At 38.2% G+C, this 22,500-nt stretch overlaps 2 protein-coding genes across 3 annotated transcripts in view; both read left to right on the plus strand.

The window, feature by feature from the left end:
• Window positions 1–7,033, plus strand: part of prdm1b (PR domain containing 1b, with ZNF domain) — a 9,863-nt gene extending 2,830 nt beyond the window's left edge. The window contains exons 2-6 of one of the 2 annotated variants that reach the window (XM_087786129.1): window positions 2,342–2,461; window positions 3,806–4,046; window positions 5,119–5,996; window positions 6,058–6,186; window positions 6,429–7,033. In XM_087786129.1, the coding sequence (XP_087642255.1) occupies window positions 2,342–2,461; window positions 3,806–4,046; window positions 5,119–5,996; window positions 6,058–6,186; window positions 6,429–6,959 (1,899 nt within the window). In that variant the 3' untranslated portion in view covers window positions 6,960–7,033. Of the gene's footprint in view, window positions 1–2,341; window positions 2,462–3,651; window positions 3,740–3,805; window positions 4,047–5,118; window positions 5,997–6,057; window positions 6,187–6,428 lie in introns of those variants that run through there. The other variant, XM_087786128.1, reaches the window with a different exon arrangement.
• A 13,023-nt stretch (window positions 7,034–20,056) lies between these two features.
• The window catches only part of crybg2 (crystallin beta-gamma domain containing 2), a 92,789-nt gene continuing 90,345 nt past the window's right edge, over window positions 20,057–22,500 (plus strand). Inside the window, exon 1 of the mRNA XM_087786136.1 lies at window positions 20,057–20,303. Within this exon, the coding sequence (XP_087642262.1) occupies window positions 20,161–20,303 (143 nt within the window). The 5' untranslated portion in view covers window positions 20,057–20,160. The remainder of the gene's footprint in view (window positions 20,304–22,500) is intronic.

Genomic DNA, 22,500 nt, shown 5'->3' on the forward strand with positions numbered 1-22,500 from the left:
TATAATTTAACACTTGGATTAAACATAAATACATGTGAGATTAAATACACATTGAGAAATTAAAAATATAAACTCGTCAGGAGGAAAAAAAACGTGAAAGAAGTTTCATAATTCAAGTTGGACTCAGTTTTGTTGACACCTGGAGATTATTATCTGGGCTCTGAGTCAGAGCGACACCTGAGCCGCAGGTGCACAACAGAAACCTGCTGGTGATGTCATCGTCAAGGCTCGTTTCCTAAGAAAGAAAACAATTCCTCGACGTCAGCTTGTGGTCGACTTGGTGCGATTCTTCCTCTTTTGTTCCTTTTCTCACCATCTCTTACGCTCATGCTTCCTCTTCCCCGTCACACTCCGAGGTGACACGAGCAGTAATATCACTCGCTGCAGGCCGGAGTCGTGTTGATGTGATCACGGCTTCACGAGTGACTTTATTTCAAGTGTCAAATGATAGGAAAGACTCCGAGGTGACACGAGCAGTAATATCACTCGCTGCAGGCCCGAGTCGTGTTGATGTGATCACGGCTTCACGAGTGACTTTATTTCAAGTGTCAAATGATAGGAAAGGAATCTGAAGACACTTGAAATAACACTTAATGATAGAGGAGGAAAAACTGAGCATCACAATGAGACACGGTGTTGAGGAAAAACTCCCTCTAAACAGGCAGAAAACTTGAGCAGAACCAGACCCAGTGCGGACGCTGACAGGGAGAAGAGAGACATGGGGATGGAGAGAGGAGTAGCATCGATAAGAAAGAGGGATCAGTTTGGAGCAGACAGAGGATCCTGGATCTGGGGGTTCCAACAAAGTGAGGCATGTTCCTGGTGTAGGAGTTTCCAGCTAAACAGGCAGAATAGGTAGAAGTCATGATTCGTACACAAGGATGACTTCAATTGAAATCAAACCCTTAAGGGCATCTAATGTTTGGAAGATTTGTTTTATTTCATATGCGATTAACTGTAAGTCTGTCCGACCCTCGGTGAGGTAGAACGGGCACGTGGCAGATGGGAGGTTTTGGATCAAGTCCCGTTGGTCGGGGGGCGAAGACCAGCAGAAGATGCTGACGCCAGGGTTGAAGTGTTGTGGGGGGGGGGCGAGGGGGGTGATTTAGGTTAAAACCAGATGATTAACTTTCGTTGGCCATAGGCAGCCGGGCCAGGCATCGTGCCCCGACCTGGCAGGCGTGTGCATTAAACCCATTCACTAAAGAAAACGAAGGAGATTGGGGGAAGGGTGTGTGAAAATAAGGGGGCCCTTCCATGGCGCGATAGCGTCGGGTGAGTTTGCGAAACCAGCATCTTCGCCTTCTGCCTTCGACCTGCCGGAGCGGTTGAACAACAGAACCGCCGCACCACAGCGCTTCGTTAGTCACGCCACGCTGACGAGGCACAATGTCCCTGTCACATTGGTTCATTACACCCCGGGTTCACCTCACGCCGCCTGCCCCTAAACACACTCCTGTTGCCCCCCGACCTGTTGCCCCCCATAATTACCTCCTCGCACAACACCGAGGAGCTGGAGGAAAAAGTGGGGCACGCCGATACGAACCGTCTCCTGACGTGGAGGACGAGGCAAGAAAGTGTGAGCAACAGTTGATGACGGTACGAGTGGGGCAGTGGGGGTGTGGAGTGACGAGGGATATTAGGGATTGAACACAAAGCTCCTCAAGACAGTGAGTGGGGGCCACAGATGCTCCTGCCTGATGGCGTGCGAGTGTCTTTTGGGATTGTCCGGTGGATCTTTAAACCAAACGGACCTAATTGCATTTATGAAGCTTTAAACAACCGTCGTTCACATGATTTCTTAGTAGGCACACCCTCTCAGTGAACTCAACACCCGCAATTACATTCATCCAGACTCACTCAAAGGCCTGTATTTATGAAAATACCTGGAAGATGTATCACACTCACGTAATCAACGTAAGGACGTTGTCTTGCCTGCACAGGGAACTTCCATTCTTTCAACATGGTCGTGGCCTGAGGCAGGTGAGGGCGACAGGTGTACATCGTTGTCGACTCACACGCCACTCACTCGGTTCCTGTAAAGATGGTTATTTCAAGGCAACAGTATCTGGATCAGTCGACGTTCCGTGAGTCACCAGGTGTTTACGAGGACAGTAGGTCAGAGATCAGGAGAGTGGGTCAGAGAAAGTCTAAGACTCTTCATTCTCTTAACCCAATAACCGAAGTGGGTCAGGACCGGCAGGTAAAGCTTCCGCGGTCAAACGTGACGCAGCCTTCGACCGCCTCAGTGGACGAACGCAAACACAAGCTGCATAAACAACACAATCGAAGACGACACTTGATTGAACCAAAACGTTTTTGTGTTTTTTTTCTCTCCCAGGTTACCGGTGTTTTCAGCAAAGAATACATTCCACAGGGGACCCGGTTCGGACCCCTACAAGGAGACGTGTACACCAAAGACGACGTTCCCAGAGAGGCCAACAGGAAATATTTCTGGAGGGTGAGCAAACACTTGTGATCCAACTGTTATTCTAATCTTGGAAAACGATATTAAAGAGATGGAATTTTTGGTCCCTTTCGTTGATTGTAAGACATATACCGTATTTTCTGGACTATAAGTGTCAGTTTTCTTCATAGTTTGTCCGCGACTTATACTCTGGAGCGACTTATGTGTGAAATTATTACCACATTATTATATCATTTCACATGTTATTCTCACACTAAACCACCAGAGGGCGCTCTAGGCCTGTGTTGATCATTTCCACGTAGAAGAGGAAGCATCTTCTACCTCCGGAGTTAGTTAGTTGTTTAAAAGTGACACGAGGATGAAGAGTTATTTGGAGTTACACGGATGGTTTGGTAAACTAGTTAGTTATTGATGCTATAGTTCTCTGAATAACTCTTCATATGTTATGTTAACATACCAGGTTCTCACTTCATGTAACGTAACATTATTCTGTTGTTGCCTCTAGTTTTACTTTAATCTTTCAAGATCACATGTCTGTTCTTGGATTTTATCAAATCAATTTCCCCCAAAAACACGACTTATACTCCAGTGCGACTTATATATGTTTTTACTTCTTTATTATGCATTTTATGGCTGGAGATACTTGTACTCCGGAAAATATGGTAGATGAAATTTTGACAGAAACTCCCCGGGTAGTTGTTGTTCTTCCCAGTCATTTGAGTCACACATGCGGGACGCACAACTGCTAACAAAGCTGTTTTTATTGTTCATTCATGTTTAATTTTCCTTCACTTGGAACATTGTGTCATTGAGGGAATTTTACTCTGTGGTTTACGACGAACCTTCTTCCCTCAAGGACTTTTTAGCTACTTTATTTCCTCTTCCCCGGCCACGTTTCCTGGTAATATGTGATGGGATTCCTGGCGTGTGCAAGAGTGAAAGTGTGACGCTCTCGGCGAGTGATTATCTTCCTCTTGACGGCTTCTTGGCCGCGGGCCAGCATGCCTTACTCAGCGGAAACGATGTTCTCTCGGGTTCATCCATGTCTTGATCTTCACAGGGGCTTTTAGTGTCACTCATTTTCTAAAAGTAAACCATGAGACTGAAGTTTTGGGAAATGACGCGGTAGTGAAAACGAAAGGCAGGTTGAGGGTGAGACTGCATATTTTTTACGGCTCGCACGTCCACGCCTCCTTCCTTATTTGGTCCGAGAGTGTGAATATAAAACACAAAAGGTGTCAGTCATTGATCAGACTACACACTCAGTAGCTGGAAGTACACAGACGAGAGATTGAGCTGTACATGGCACAGGTGATGGTCTTGTCGCCGTTGAAGAAGTCCAGGAATATTTATCTGACACGTTTGGATCTCTTACAGATATACAGTGGCGGGCAGCTCCAGAACTTCGTTGATGGCTACGACGTGAACACCAGCAACTGGATGCGATACGTCAACCCGGCCCGCTCTCTGTCCGAGCAGAACCTGGTGGCGTGCCAGAATGGTCGCGACATCTACTTCTACACCATCCGGCCGGTGGAGGCCGACCAGGAGCTGCTGGTGTGGTACAGCCAGGAGTTCGCTCAGAGGCTGTGCAGCCAGCAGAGCGACAGCAAACACAGTGAGTGTCCTCGTAATGTTGCGTTATGTTACATTAAAATTAATATACACTATACATATACGCCATACTTAAATTAATGCTAAAAGATCATCAAAATATAAAGTATAAATGACTCGCTTGATCTAAGAGCGGGAACATTCGACGACACATTCACATCAACATCCACTCAGACTGATCCACTGGTTCAAGACAAGCTTGGATCAGGATTAGAAACGACACCAGTTATTTAAAAACACCTGTTTATCTGCAAATCACACCTTAGATCGTAGATCAAAGAACGAAGACACACCCGGGAAAGGGGGGATAAAAGACAGTTGAATGATTAGATTACAAGAAAACAAATTAGGATGTCTCTCTGCGGGGGATCGGGACACAGGGAACTTGAAAGGACCATTCGGCCGGAAAGGGACGAACTCCCGGGCCGGAAATTTTCCTTAAATATAGCGATGTTTCTACAGATCAGGACCTTTTCTCCCGGTGATTTTTACCTGTACAGTCGCCGGGAGAAAGTGCGGCCGGTCGATCGTAAAGCTTGTATTTTGTTTGACTTGAAGCGGCGAATAAACGACCGTGACACACTTTTATTGTTCATCTTTGTCCACGAAGCGAAGCATAAGAACTGGGACGAGAAGTGACTCCGTGTTGGACGACGGAATGGACTCCATGTTTTGATCGTTTTAGTTATAAACGTCCCAACAGCTTTAAGAACAAATGATGAGTCTGACAATGATATAAAAGATTGTTTCCTAATCATCATGATAACTTTGACACATTTCAACCAGAGAATGAACTAAAGTTTCCGATCAATGGAAGTTTTTCAACTGAATCACTTTAAAGACTATTATCTGAAGTCACGCTTGATTACTCTGTGTTGCCACCTCGTCTGATGAGTCACCTGGACACACCTGATACGTGCCCTTTACCTGGTGACTAATGCTCTTAGTATATTTATCTCAGGGGACTTTCAACTCTCACATGACACAAACATTTATCTGACAATAGGACTTTTGTGAGTCATCACTTGTTCAACGTCCAGTTGCTCTTGCTTACGTCGAGCTCTTCTGAATTCCAGAACACGGCGAGGAGGACGAAGCCGAGCACAAGACACAGCATCTACCTCTGCGACAGTGGCTCGGAGAACGAATGATGGAAACAGTGAAGGAGGAAACAACGGACGAGGCGGAGGTGGATGTGGAGATGTTGGAGAGAGACACCCCACCGGACACTCCCGATGACCAAATCATGGACTTCAGCAGAAAAGTGGAGAAGGAAGAGAAGAGCGAGGCAGAAGAGCGAGAGATCGACGCCTCCTCGGAGCACGGAGAGCTTCGTCTCGACCATCCATACCTGCCTTCACTGCCGCCTGGACAAAGAACTCTGCCCCTTCACCTCCATGGCCTGTACAGTAATCGTGAAGGGCTGGTGTCCTCGTACCCTCTCTACCCTCACCCCAGGCCCCTGCAGCCCCCTTACCAACTCCTCCCTCCCTACAACCCACACTACCCTCGTCTTCTGCTCCCTTCGTACTCCCCACCTTTCCCAGGAATGCTGCCATCTAGAGGACCCATTCGGTACAATGGCTATTTGGGAACGGACGGAATCCCGTACCCCCCGATTGGGCCACCGAATCTCCTTCCGGTTTCCCTCCCGTATCCATCGCCCCCACAGGGTGGACTGAAGGAACTGACGCCAAACCTTTCACCCCCACGAGGGGCCCCCGCCACGCCAGAGCTCTCGCCACTTCCCAAGTCGAGCAGCCAGTCACCGGAACGATCTCCCCTGGGATGTGAAGAAGCCATGAACTTGACCCTGTCCGGCAAAAACAACCCGGCGCCACATCATCGACCGGGACACAAATCCCTGCCGTACCCCTTGAAGAAACAAAACGGGAAAATCAAATATGAATGTAACATCTGTTCGAAGACCTTCGGACAGCTGTCGAACCTCAAGGTAACGCATCTTGACAAACCGGCCGGTGAACGAGTGCTTATTGTCCGTCGTGTTCCTCCAGGTCCACCTGCGCGTGCACAGCGGCGAGAGGCCATTCCAGTGCAGCTTATGTAAGAAGAGCTTCACGCAGCTCGCTCACCTGCAGAAGCATCACCTGGTCCACACCGGAGAGAAACCACACGAATGCCAGGTAAAGACGTTAATCCCTCGCTGACAACAGATAAACATTGATACAAGGTCTTCATAAGCAGGGATTTAATAGTGACTCACGCTCCTATTTCTGTTTCTTTGAGTCACAGTTTACGCATTGAATGAGTGCAGTGATGCTTTTGTTTGCTTGCGGGTGTGTCTGATCGACATCATCGTCCACCGAGTGAACGTGAAGCTTCCATGTTGCGAACCTTACCTAAATCATCATTATCCGTTCACCAGGTGTGCCACAAGCGCTTCAGCAGCACCAGCAACCTGAAGACGCACCTGCGGCTCCACTCCGGGGAAAAACCCTACCAGTGCAAACTGTGCAGCACCAAGTTCACCCAGTACATCCACCTCAAACTGCACCGGCGCCTCCACAGCAGCCGGGACCGTCCTTACCGCTGCCAGCTGTGCAACCAGACCGTCTTCCACCTCTTCTCCCTCCGCATACACCAGCGAGGGTGCTGCCTCGCCAACGCTCCCGTCAACCTCCCCATGAAGGAGATGCTGGAGAGATTCGACGCCAGCCAAGAGGCGGACGCGCTCGCCGAGACGGCGTCGGCGCCACAGGTGGAGGAGGCGGTGGAGCGCTGGCTGGCTCGCACCTTGGAAGGGGAAGGAAAAGAGGACCAGAGAGAGGCCTCGTCGCTGTTGAAGGCGTTAATGGCGGCGATCAACGCGCCGCTGGTCTCGCACCAGGCGTACCAGGAGCGAGCCAGTGTGGTTCACCTGCACAAGAGGCCGAGCGTCAAGACTGAAGGGCAGTGAGTGGAGACGATGTTTTAAAGCCAAATCAAACAAAGACTAAACAGGGAATGATACAAATGAGCCAAAATAATGCATTCCAAAGACTGTGGGGGGGGGGGGGGGGCACCTGACAACGTTGAAATCAAGAGGTTCATCTGTGCGTCACTCGTTCAACACGAACTGAACGAATGGAACACAGTCCGATCCTTCAAAGCTGTGAATTATTGTGAAATGTCTTCACTCAGGCAGAAAATTGTGTTTGTTAACTTATTGGATCTTTTTTTTTTTCTAGCTGTTTTGTGTATTTATTTAGTTGTGTTTAAATCACAAAGCTAGACTCAGGAACAATTCTACGGCACAAGTCGCTGTTTACAAGCATCCTTCGTGTGAAACTGTATTTTATTTATTTATTGGGAAAGATAATGTACTTTATTTCTGAGAGATGCCAAAAGTGGTTAAAAAAAAGGAGTCAACACAGTATCGCGCAGAGCCAAATATCAACAACTGAAACCAAATACTTCTTTGTGAATATTTATACATGAACCTCGATAAGTGTTTCTTACAAAGCTTTAAACTGTCAATTGAATCAACAAAAGCTTCGTCCAAACATGTCGTTTCCACGTCCGTCGTAGCATCGCAGGAGTGCAGTTAGATCTGCAGTGACTCGTGTTCACAACACGTCTTTTCTTATGTGTGTAGTTTTCTCTGTGGTCATGATGTGTGGAGAATTTATATGCAAGAGACTATTTTGATTACGTTTTGATATTTAATGATGTAGCAATAAAGATATTCTTTCAATACATGCTGTGTTTCCAGTGTGTTTCCAAGTCCCTCCTCCTTCGAGAGCGACTGTCCAAACAGAAGTCTTTGGTTGGAACAGAGATCGTTGATATGCCGTGTTTGAGACGCAGCGGATTGAATAAAAGATACAAACGTTTGACTGGGTTGTGTTATCATCCACTAGATAAAGCTGAGCTAAAGGGAACGTCAACAAAACAGTCAGATAAAGTCAAACTTTATTAAGCGTTCTGACAACTTTGTTCACTCCCATGATAACGATGTTCAGATGATGTTGAAAAGGCTTCAAGCAGCAGCTGTTCTTTGTGACCCTGGTCTTTCCACGCTACGCTTTTGAAGCTACTTCTGGGACAAACTTCTGGTTCTTATCCTTCCTGGATGGTCTCTCACCGTCACTTAACCTCACTTCCTGTAGTCACGTCTCCGTGAAGAGAAATCCAACGTTCTCAGAAAGAATATGGAAGTGATTCAGAGAAGTTTCACTCGTGGTCACACAGAGTCGGCTTTCGTAGAAGGATCCAGAAATAGAAGGTTGTTCAACTCGTCGTCATGGAGACCAGAACCGGCTTTGAAACCAATCAAGACCAGTCACAGGTCAAGGTCAGAGTCACGGGTTCTTCTGTGCGACAGAGGTTCGTGAGAAGAAACCGGAGTTTATAGGAAGAACATTTGTGTTAAATTAAAAACTATCTTTGTACATTCTGGAGCTCAACATATTGTCGACAAAACACACTAAATAAAAAGTCCAAACAACACAAATACACAAAACACACACACAACAAAACAACATGACACACACCAGACGTGACTAAAGTGAATCCACAGTAAGAGATGAAAGACATTCATCATAAAGTCAAAGCTCGCCAAAATAAAAGCCTGGTCCGGAGGAATCCGAAGATCCGAAGATCTGATGAATCGTTAAACGACTCGACTCGGTTCGACTCGATTCCTGTGGATGAAGCTACAGAGTTGAAACACACTGCTGGACTCACTGTATCCTCTCGTCCTCAGTCATGATTCTTCCTTTAGCTGTGGAGGACGTAACGACTGCTGCCATCTAGAGGTCGGAGGTTTAATTACGACACAAACATGAATATAGTAAATATAAACCATAAAAGAACTTGAACATGGATAAAGTATGTTGAAAAAATAAACACTTATTGATATTTAATTTGCCGCTTGAAATGAATGTATGTTTTTAAACCGTACAATGATGGCGTCATATATTCATTATGTTTTAATAGTGCAGCTTAATTCCTGTGGATTGTTACTGTTGGATTGTTACTGTTGGATTGTTACTGTTGGATTGTTACTGTTGGATTGTTACAGTTGGATTGTTACTGTTGGATTGTTACTGTTGGATTGTTACTGTTGGATTGTTACAGTTGGATTGTTACTGTTGGATTGTTACTGTTGGATTGTTACTGTTGGATTGTTACTGTTGGATTGTTACTGTTGGATTGTTACAGTTGGATTGTTACTGTTGGATTGTTACTGTTGGATTGTTACTATTGGATTGTTACAGTTGGATTGTTACTGTTGGATTGTTACTGTTGGATTGTTACAGTTGGATTGTTACAGTTGGATTGTTGCTGTTGGATTGTTACTGTTGGATTGTTACTGTTGGATTGTTACAGTTGGATTGTTACTGTTGGATTGTTACTGTTGGATTGTTACTGTTGGATTGTTACAGTTGGATTGTTACTGTTGGATTGTTACTGTTGGATTGTTACTGTTGGATTGTTACTGTTGGATTGTTACTGTTGGATTGTTACTGTTGGATTGTTACTGTTGGATTGTTACTGTTGGATTGTTACTGTTGGATTGTTACACGAAGACGCTGATGTCGTAGAACAACTTCAAGATTCATCGTCATAAAGTTTAACTCCGTCGTAAATGTTTCTTCGTGATAACATTCTGTCGTCACTTCTGCTTTCAGTTTGGTTTTCAGTCAGCGAGGGTGTGAACTCGAGCAAAGGTGAGCGCGCCTCACCTGTGCGTCTCACCTGTGCGTCACACCTGTGCGCCTCACCTGTGCGTCACACCTGTGCGTCTCACCTGTGCGTCACACCTGTGCGCCTCACCTGCGCGTCTCACCTGCGCGTCTCACCTGCGCGTCTCACCTGCGCGTCTCACCTGCGCGTCTCACCTGCGCGTCTCACCTGCGCGCCTCACCTGCGCGTCTCACCTGCGCGTCTCACCTGCGCGTCTCACCTGCGCGCCTCACCTGCGCGCCTCACCTGCGCGCCTCACCTGCGCGTCACACCTGCGCGTCACACCTGTGCGCCTCACCTGCGCGTCTCACCTGCGCGTCTCACCTGCGCGTCACACCTGCGCGTCTCACCTGCGCGTCTCACCTGCGCGTCTCACCTGTGCGTCTCACCTGTGCGTCCCACCTGCGCGTCTCACCTGTGCGTCTCACCTGCGCGTCACACCTGCGCGTCTCACCTGTGCGTCTCACCTGTGCGTCTCACCTGTGCGTCTCACCTGTGCGTCTCACCTGTGCGCCTCACCTGTGCGTCACACCTGTGCGTCACACCTGTGCGCCTCACCTGTGCGTCTCACCTGTGCGTCTCACCTGTGCGTCTCACCTGTGCGTCACACCTGTGCGCCTCACCTGTGCGTCTCACCTGCGCGTCTCAACAACGTGTTTTCACTTTACAAGAAAAAGATTCAAATGAAATGAAGGAGTAGAAAGAGTTTGTTTATTTATCAATAATAACATCAACACGTTGACGCATGAAATCAGAATAAGAATCAAAACAAAGGATAACAACAAAATAAAATAAAAGTAAGAACAATAACAAGAATACAAATAGTGGTTTCATACTAAAACATGTGGCTTTTGATAGTATTATTTCATTGAATGAATTATTGATACTTTCACACTAAAACATGTGGCTTTTGATAGTATTATTTCATTGAATGAATTATTGATACTTTCACACTAAAACATGTGGCTTTTGATAGTATTATTTCATTGAATGAATTATTGATACTTTCACACTAAAACATGTGGCTTTTGATAGTATTATTTCATTGAATGAATTATTGATACTTTCACACTAAAACATGTTTGATTTTGATAGTATTATTTCATTGAATTAATTATTAATACTTTCACACTAAAACATGTTTGCTTTTGATAGTATTATTTAATTGAATTAATAATTATTTATACTTTCACACTAAAACATGTTTGCTTTTGATAGTATTATTTCATTGAATTAATAATTATTTATACTTTCACACTAAAACATGTTTGCTTTTGATAGTATTATTTCATTGAATTAATATTTATTTATACTTTCACACTAAAACATGTTTGCTTTTGATAGTATTATTTCATTGAATTAATAATTATTTATACTTTCACACTAAAACATGTTTGCTTTTGATAGTATTATTTCATTGAATTAATAATTATTTATACTTTCACACTAAAACATGTTTGCTTTTGATAGTATTATTTCATTGAATGAATGATTATTGATACTTTCATACTAAAACATGTTTGATTTTGATAGTATAAGTTCATTGAATGAATGATTATTGATACTTTCACACTAAAACATGTTTGATTTTGATAGTATAAGTTCATTGAATGAATGATTACTGATACTTTCACACTAAAACATGTTTGATTTTGATAGTATAAGTTCATTGAATGAATGATTATTGATACTTTCACACTAAAACATGTTTGATTTTGATAGTATAAGTTCATTGAATGAATGATTACTGATCCTTTCACACTAAAACATGTTTGATTTTGATAGTATAAGTTCATTGAATGAATGATTATTGATACTTTCACACTAAAACATGTTTGATTTTGATAGTATAAGTTCATTGAATGAATGATTATTTATACTTTCACACTAAAACATGTTTGATTTTGATAGTATAAGTTCATTGAATGAATGATTACTGATACTTTCACACTAAAACATGTTTGATTTTGATAGTATAAGTTCATTGAATGAATGATTACTGATCCTTTCACACTAAAACATGTTTGATTTTGATAGTATAAGTTCATTGAATGAATGATTATTGATACTTTCACACTAAAACATGTTTGATTTTGATAGTATAAGTTCATTGAATGAATGATTATTTATACTTTCACACTAAAACATGTTTGATTTTGATAGTATAAGTTCATTGAATGAATGATTACTGATACTTTCACACTAAAACATGTTTGATTTTGATAGTATAAGTTCATTGAATGAATGATTACTGATCCTTTCACACAAGTGTTCAGTAGGTTCTTGTGAAGGTTCTCCACATGTTCTCCAGACACGTCCGGACATGTGTGACTTCATGACGTCATCATCAGCTGCTGGAAGGAGTGACTTCTTCCCTTGAGCAACACTTTTATTGAAGCCGTTAATGACTTTAGTGGCGTCGCAGTATCGACTCACCTGTCCAGGTGATTCCAAGAGCACGACTCACTGATCACGCGAGAGGTTCCGGAAAATCTGGTTCCGTTCATCTTGACATCAGAGCCTGAAGGTTTGAAGAGACTCTGATGAACAGATGATGAAGATCCATGTTTAGTTCAGCCTCAGCTCTAGAACTTTACTGAGGCCTTGGTCATGTAGTCTCAGCCACTTCCTGTCCTGCTTTTATTCTGAAGGCCTGGTGTGTTGTCGACTTCCTGTCCTGCTTTTATTCTGAAGGCCTGGTGTGTTGTCGACTTCCTCTCCTTCTTTTATTCTGAAGGCCTGGTTTCTTGTTAACCTCCTCTCCTTCTTTTATTCTGAAGGACTGGTTTCTTGTCGACTTCCTCTCCTGCTTTTATTCTGAAGGCCTGGTTTCTTGTTAACCTCCTCTCCTGCTTTTATTCTGAAGGCCTGGTTTCTTGTTAACCTCCTCTCCTGCTTTTATTCTGAAGGCCTGGTTTCTTGTTAACCTCCTCTCCTGCTTTTATTCTGAAGGATTGGTTTCTTGTCGACTTCCTCTCCTGCTTTTATTCTGAAGGCCTGGTGTTTTGTCGAACTCCTCTCCTGCTTTTATTCTGAAGGCCTGGTTTCTTGTCAACCTCCTCTCCTGCTTTTATTCTGAAGGCCTGGTGTGTTGTCGACTTCCTCTCCTTCTTTTATTCTGAAGGCCTGGTTTCTTGTCGACTTCCTCTCCTGCTTTTATTCTGAAGGCCTGGTTTCTTGTCGACTTCCCCTCCTGCTTTTATTCTGAAGGCCTTATATAGTGTTATATACAGTTATATATTATAATATATAGTTATATATAGTTATATAGTTATATATTATTATATATAGTTATATATATAAATATATTGTTATATATACTTATATATTTTTTTTTATGTATATAAAGATATTATTATATATAGTTATATATAGGTATATATTGTTATATATAGTAATATATAGTTATATATTGTTATATATTTTTCCAATAAAGCTGTTTCTGATCAAAGACCTCAAACTCCGGGTTTAGTAGAAAGATTCCGCCCTCTAGTGGTAAGAAAGAGTGATTGCATTCTGATGTTCTCTCTTCCATAATAATAATAATAATAATAATAATAATAATAATAATAATAATAATAATAATAATAATAATAATAATAATAATAATAATAATAATAATAATAATAATAATAATAATAATAATAATAATGATAATTACTAAGTAAAAGTTATTTGTAAAGATGTTTCCAGACCAGGCTCACGAAGAACTTAAACAATCAAAACAATATTCAATAAAATATGAACTTAAAGATCAAGAAAACACAGAGACAAACACAAGAGTCTCAGAGAATCAAGGAAAATAATCAAAGTGTGTTGAGATGTTTCTTGAAGGAGTCAGTAGATCATCAAACACACATGTTTCTTGAAGGAGTCAGTAGATCATCAAACACAGATGTTTCTTGAAGGAGTCAGTAGATCATCAAACACAGATGTTTCTTGAAGGAGTCAGTAGATCATCAAACACTGATGTTTCTTAAAGGAGTCAGTAGATCATCAAACACAGATGTTTCTTGAAGGAGTCAGTAGATCATCAAACACTGATGTTTCTTGAAGGAGTCAGTAGATCATCAAACACAGATGTTTCTTGAAGGAGTCAGTAGATCATCAAACACAGATGTTTCTTGAAGGAGTCAGTAGATCATCAAACACAGATGTTTCTTGAAGGAGTCAGTAGATCATCAAACACAGATGTTTCTTGAAGGAGTCAGTAGATCATCAAACACACATGTTTCTTAAAGGAGTCAGTAGATCATCAAACACAGATGTTTCTTGAAGGAGTCAGTAGATCATCAAACACAGATGTTTCTTGAAGGAGTCAGTAGATCATCAAACACAGATGTTTCTTGAAGGAGTCAGTAGATCATCAAACACAGATGTTTCTTGAAGGAGTCAGTAGATCATCAAACACAGATGTTTCTTGAAGGAGTCAGTAGATCATCAAACACAGATGTTTCTTGAAGGAGTCAGTAGATCATCAAACACACATGTTTCTTAAAGGAGTCAGTAGATCATCAAACACAGATGTTTCTTGAAGGAGTCAGTAGATCATCAAACACACATGTTTCTTGAAGGAGTCAGTAGATCATCAAACACAGATGTTTCTTGAAGGAGTCAGTAGATCATCAAACACTGATGTTTCTTGAAGGAGTCAGTAGATCATCAAACACACATGTTTCTTAAAGGAGTCAGTAGATCATCAAACACACATGTTTCTTGAAGGAGTCAGTAGATCATCAAACACAGATGTTTCTTGAAGGAGTCAGTAGATCATCAAACACAGATGTTTCTTGAAGGAGTCAGTAGATCATCAAACACAGATGTTTCTTGAAGGAGTCAGTAGATCATCAAACACAGATGTTTCTTGAAGGAGTCAGTAGATCATCAAACACAGATGTTTCTTGAAGGAGTCAGTAGATCATCAAACACACATGTTTCTTAAAGGAGTCAGTAGATCATCAAACACACATGTTTCTTGAAGGAGTCAGTAGATCATCAAACACAGATGTTTCTTGAAGGAGTCAGTAGATCATCAAACACAGATGTTTCTTGAAGGAGTCAGTAGATCATCAAACACAGATGTTTCTTGAAGGAGTCAGTAGATCATCAAACACAGATGTTTCTTGAAGGAGTCAGTAGATCATCAAACACAGATGTTTCTTGAAGGAGTCAGTAGATCATCAAACACAGATGTTTCTTGATGGAGTCAGTAGATCATCAAACACAGATGTTTCTTGAAGGAGTCAGTAGATCATCAAACACAGATGTTTCTTGAAGGAGTCAGTAGATCATCAAACACAGATGTTTCTTGAAGGAGTCAGTAGATCATCAAACACAGATGTTTCTTGAAGGAGTCAGTAGATCATCAAACACAGATGTTTCTTGAAGGAGTCAGTAGATCATCAAACACAGAGATGTTTCTTGAAGGAGTCAGTAGATCATCAAACACAGATGTTTCTTGAAGGAGTCAGTAGATCATCAAACACAGAGATGTTTCTTGAAGGAGTCAGTAGATCATCAAACACAGATGTTTCTTGAAGGAGTCAGTAGATCATCAAACACAGATGTTTCTTAAAGGAGTCAGTAGATCATCAAACACACATGTTTATTGAAGGAGTCAGTAGATCATCAAACACAGATGTTTCTTGAAGGAGTCAGTAGATCATCAAACACAGATGTTTCTTAAAGGAGTCAGTAGATCATCAAACACAGATGTTTATTGAAGGAGTCAGTAGATCATCAAACACAGATGTTTATTGAAGGAGTCAGTAGATCATCAAACACAGATGTTTCTTGAAGGAGTCAGTAGATCATCAAACACACATGTTTCTTGAAGGAGTCAGTAGATCATCAAACACACATGTTTCTTGAAGGAGTCAGTAGATCATCAAACACAGATGTTTCTTGAAGGAGTCAGTAGATCATCAAACACAGATGTTTCTTGAAGGAGTCAGTAGATCATCAAACACAGATGTTTCTTGAAGGAGTCAGTAGATCATCAAACACACATGTTTCTTAAAGGAGTCAGTAGATCATCAAACACAGATGTTTCTTGAAGGAGTCAGTAGATCATCAAACACACATGTTTCTTGAAGGAGTCAGTAGATCATCAAACACAGATGTTTCTTGAAGGAGTCAGTAGATCATCAAACACTGATGTTTCTTGAAGGAGTCAGTAGATCATCAAACACACATGTTTCTTAAAGGAGTCAGTAGATCATCAAACACACATGTTTCTTGAAGGAGTCAGTAGATCATCAAACACAGATGTTTCTTGAAGGAGTCAGTAGATCATCAAACACAGATGTTTCTTGAAGGAGTCAGTAGATCATCAAACACAGATGTTTCTTGAAGGAGTCAGTAGATCATCAAACACAGATGTTTCTTGAAGGAGTCAGTAGATCATCAAACACAGATGTTTCTTGAAGGAGTCAGTAGATCATCAAACACACATGTTTCTTAAAGGAGTCAGTAGATCATCAAACACACATGTTTCTTGAAGGAGTCAGTAGATCATCAAACACAGATGTTTCTTGAAGGAGTCAGTAGATCATCAAACACAGATGTTTCTTGAAGGAGTCAGTAGATCATCAAACACAGATGTTTCTTGAAGGAGTCAGTAGATCATCAAACACAGATGTTTCTTGAAGGAGTCAGTAGATCATCAAACACAGATGTTTCTTGAAGGAGTCAGTAGATCATCAAACACAGATGTTTCTTGATGGAGTCAGTAGATCATCAAACACAGATGTTTCTTGAAGGAGTCAGTAGATCATCAAACACAGATGTTTCTTGAAGGAGTCAGTAGATCATCAAACACAGATGTTTCTTGAAGGAGTCAGTAGATCATCAAACACAGATGTTTCTTGAAGGAGTCAGTAGATCATCAAACACAGATGTTTCTTGAAGGAGTCAGTAGATCATCAAACACAGAGATGTTTCTTGAAGGAGTCAGTAGATCATCAAACACAGATGTTTCTTGAAGGAGTCAGTAGATCATCAAACACAGAGATGTTTCTTGAAGGAGTCAGTAGATCATCAAACACAGATGTTTCTTGAAGGAGTCAGTAGATCATCAAACACAGATGTTTCTTAAAGGAGTCAGTAGATCATCAAACACACATGTTTATTGAAGGAGTCAGTAGATCATCAAACACAGATGTTTCTTGAAGGAGTCAGTAGATCATCAAACACAGATGTTTCTTAAAGGAGTCAGTAGATCATCAAACACAGATGTTTATTGAAGGAGTCAGTAGATCATCAAACACAGATGTTTATTGAAGGAGTCAGTAGATCATCAAACACAGATGTTTATTGAAGGAGTCAGTAGATCATCAAACACAGATGTTTATTGAAGGAGTCAGTAGATCATCAAACACAGATGTTTATTGAAGGAGTCAGTAGATCATCAAACACAGATGTTTCTTGAAGGAGTCAGTAGATCATCAAACACACATGTTTCTTGAAGGAGTCAGTAGATCATCAAACACACATGTTTCTTGAAGGAGTCAGTAGATCATCAAACACAGATGTTTATTGAAGGAGTCAGTAGATCATCAAACACAGATGTTTATTGAAGGAGTCAGTAGATCATCAAACACAGATGTTTCTTGAAGGAGTCAGTAGATCATCAAACACACATGTTTCTTGAAGGAGTCAGTAGATCATCAAACACACATGTTTCTTGAAGGAGTCAGTAGATCATCAAACACAGATGTTTCTTGAAGGAGTCAGTAGATCATCAAACACAGATGTTTCTTGAAGGAGTCAGTAGATCATCAAACACACATGTTTCTTGAAGGAGTCAGTAGATCATCAAACACAGATGTTTCTTGAAGGAGTCAGTAGATCATCAAACACAGATGTTTCTTGAAGGAGTCAGTAGATCATCAAACACAGATGTTTCTTGAAGGAGTCAGTAGATCATCAAACACAGATGTTTCTTGAAGGAGTCAGTAGATCATCAAACACAGATGTTTCTTGAAGGAGTCAGTAGATCATCAAACACAGATGTTTCTTGAAGGAGTCAGTAGATCATCAAACACAGATGTTTCTTGAAGGAGTCAGTAGATCATCAAACACAGATGTTTCTTGAAGGAGTCAGTAGATCATCAAACACAGATGTTTCTTGAAGGAGTCAGTAGATCATCAAACACAGATGTTTCTTGAAGGAGTCAGTAGATATGTATTTATTTAACATCTGAGTTACTAACCCTCACACTAGAGATGCATGATATTGGAAATATGTGCGATATTACATTTTGGTGTCTTGAAGATCTTTCACCTAAAAATGTAGCATAATATGAATAAAATACCTAAATAAGAATAAAATACTTTAATATGAATAAAATACTTAAATAAGAATAAAATACTTAAATAAGATCACAATACAATGTGATGTGTGTGTGCGTGTATATATATCGTTATATACAGTTATATATCGTTATATATAGTTATATACAGTTATATATTGTTATATATAGTTATATATAGTTATATACAGTTATATATTGTTATATACAGTTATATATTGTTATATATAGTTATATATTTTTATATATCGTTATATACAGTTATATATTGTTATATATAGTTATATATTGTTATATACAGTTATATATTGTTATATATTGTTATATACAGTTATATATTGTTATATATAGTTATATATTGTTATATATAGTTATATACAGTTATATATTGTTATATATTGTTATATATAGTTATATTTAGTTATATATTGTTATATATAGTTATATATAACTATATATTGTTATATATAGTTATATTTAGTTATATATTGTTATTTATAGTTATATATTGTTATATATAGTTATATACAGTTATATATTGTTATATACAGTTATATATTGTTATATATAGTTATATATTGTTATATATAGTTATATATTGTTATATATAGTTATATACAGTTATATATTGTTATATATAGTTATATACAGTTATATATTGTTATATATAGTTATATATTGTTATATATTGTTATATATAGTTATATATTGTTATATATAGTTATATATTGTTATATATAGTTATATATTGTTATATATAGTAATATATTGTTATATATTGTTATATATAGTTATATATTGTTATATATTGTTATATATAGTTATATATTGTCATATATAGTTATATATTGTTATATATAGTTATATATTATTATATTTAGTTATATATAGTTATATATTGTTATATTTAGTTATGTATTGTTATATATAGTTATATATTGTTATATTTATTTATATATAGTTATATTTAGTTATATATTGTTATATATAGTTATATATTGTTATATATTGTTATATATAGCTATATATAGTTATATATTGTCATATATAGTTACATATTGTTATATTTAGTTATATATTGTTACATAGTGTTATATATTGTTATATATAGTAATATATTGTTATATATAGTTATATATTGTTATATTTAGTTATATATAGTTATATATTGTTATATATAGTTATATATTGTTATATATCGTTATATACAGTTATATATAGTTATATATTGTTATACATAGTTATATATATATATATATAACAACGAGACATAGAAGTACAAATTGACAACTTTACAGAACGTGACACTGATTCATCGAAGTCTGTATTAAATTTATACAATAAAAAATAATAAATTATAACATATTTTCGATGCATGTATATAATAATGATAATAATAACATTAATATCGATATTTTTCTACAGCTTTAACTCACATCACGAACACAAGAGTTTGTTTAAAACTGAATATTTGCCTCTTTGTTCAACTTGAAGGCGATTCTTCTTCTTCTGCGTCATTTATCGATCAATACATCGATCAATACATCGATCAATACATCGATCAATACATCGATCAATACATCGATCAATACATCGATCAATACATCGATCAATACATCGATCAATACATCGATCAATACATCGATCAATACATCGATCAATACATCGATCAATACATCGATCAATACATCGAAGTCTTTCATTCACGATCATTTCTCGATACAAGATTCAAAGAAACTCAAACATCAGAGACATTAACAAAGAACGACGAAATAAAACACAGAAAACACGAACTTTTGCTTCAGTTTTACTTTGTTCTCAACAAAGTTTTTGATTCAATCACACATTTATATATTTATTAATACAAATTAACATTTGGAGAAGGTTTTGGGAAAATTGACTTCGTCTCGTCTCGAGCGTCTCCGGTGCTGACGTCATCAGGGGGCGTTCCCGCTCACCTGCTCCGGCTTCACCTGCTCCGCAGAAGAAGAAGAAGGGGAAGAAGAAGAGGAAGAAGAAGAAGAAGAAGAAGAAGAAGAAGCGACTCTAACTTCCATCCGACCGTAGACTCGCGGGTTCGCGGGCCAGAGAAGGAGCTTCTGGAGCGAACATCTCGTCATGAAGAAGTCCTTCACGGGTTTGTTCTCCAGGACCAGGAGCAGGAGTTCGGACAAGGATGAGACCAGAAGTCCGGAGCAGCAGAAGAAGAAGTTCAAGTTCAGGACCTTGTCCAGGAGCAACCTGGCGAGATCTTCGACCTGGTGAGAACGTTTTTCAATCCTCGACCACAGAGTCGCGCGTTCAGTCAATATTGAGTGATGGTGTTTCCTGAGGAACGAGTGAGAAACATTAGTATTCAAATGAAGATGATTGAACTCCTTCGAGCAGAAGAAAAAATAGTCCCAAAGAAAAACGGCTGTCCTGCAGCCGATGACGTCAGAGTTTGAGAAACTACGTCACCAGGATGGAATAATGTTCTTTTAATGAAAAAGGTTCAATTAGAATCAAACAATTTTCAACTATAATCAAACAATTTAAACTATAATCAAACAATTTTCAACTATAATCAAACAATTTTCAACTAGAATCAAACAATTTTCAACTATAATCAAACATTTTGCAACTATAATCGAACAATTTAAACTATAATCAAACAATTTTCAACTAGAATCCAACAATTTTCAACCATAATCTAACAATTTTCAACTATAATCAAACAATTTTCAACTATAATCCAACAATTTTCAACTAGAATCCAACAATTTTCAACCATAATCTAACAATTTTCAACTATAATCAAACAATTTTCAACTATAATCCAACAATTTTCAACTAGAATCCAACAATTTTCAACCATAATCTAACAATTTTCAACTATAATCAAACAATTTTCAACTATAATCAAACAATTTTCAACTATAATCCAACAATTTTCAACTAGAATCAAACAATTTTCAACTAGAATCAAACAATTTTCAACTATAATCAAACAATTTTCAACTATAATCCAACAATTTTCAACTATAATCAAACAATTTTCAACTATAATCAAACAATTTTCAACTGTAATCAAACAATTTTCAACTCTAATCAAACAATTTTCAACTGTAATCAAACAATTTTCAACTATAATCCAACAATTTTCAACTATAATCAAACAATTTTCAACTATAATCAAACAATTTTCAACTGTAATCAAACAATTTTCAACTATAATCAAACAATTTTCAACTGTAATCAAACAATTTTCAACTATAATCTAACAATTTTCAACTATAATCCAACAATTTTCAACTAGAATCCAACAATTTTCAACCATAATCTAACAATTTTCAACTATAATCAAACAATTTTCAACTATAATCCAACAATTTTCAACTAGAATCCAACAATTTTCAACCATAATCTAACAATTTTCAACTATAATCAAACAATTTTCAACTATAATCAAACAATTTTCAACTATAATCCAACAATTTTCAACTAGAATCAAACAATTTTCAACTAGAATCAAACAATTTTCAACTATAATCAAACAATTTTCAACTATAATCCAACAATTTTCAACTATAATCAAACAATTTTCAACTATAATCAAACAATTTTCAACTGTAATCAAACAATTTTCAACTCTAATCAAACAATTTTCAACTGTAATCAAACAATTTTCAACTATAATCCAACAATTTTCAACTATAATCAAACAATTTTCAACTATAATCAAACAATTTTCAACTGTAATCAAACAATTTTCAACTATAATCAAACAATTTTCAACTGTAATCAAACAATTTTCAACTATAATCAAACACTTTTCAACTATAATCAAACAATTTTCAACTATAATCCAACAATTTTCAACTATAATCCAACAATTTTCAACTATAATCCAACAATTTTCAACTATAATCAAACAATTTCCAACTATAATCAAACAATTTTCAACTATAATCAAACAATTTTCAACTATAATCAAACAATTTTCAACTATAATCCAACAATTTTCAACTATAATCAAACAATTTTCAACTATAATCCAACAATTTTCAACTATAATCAAACAATTTTCAACTAGAATCCAACAATTTTCAACCATAATCTAACAATTTTCAACTATAATCAAACAATTTTCAACTATAATCAAACAATTTTCAACTATAATAAAACAATTTTCAACTATAATCCAACAATTTTCAACTAGAATCCAACAATTTTCAACTATAATCAAACAATTTTCAACTATAATCAAACAATTTCCAACTATAATCGAACCATTTTCAACTATAATCAAACAATTTTCAACTATAATCAAACAATTTTCAACTATAATCCAACAATTTTCAACTAGAATCAAACACTTTTCAACTAGAATCAAACAATTTTCAACTATAATCCAACAATTTTCAACTAGAATCCAACAATTTTCAACTATAATCCAACAATTTTCAACTATAATCA

Source organism: Callionymus lyra, chromosome 3 (genome assembly GCF_982586985.1).
Source record: "Callionymus lyra chromosome 3, fCalLyr1.hap1.1, whole genome shotgun sequence".
Taxonomy (NCBI): domain Eukaryota; kingdom Metazoa; phylum Chordata; class Actinopteri; order Syngnathiformes; family Callionymidae; genus Callionymus; species Callionymus lyra.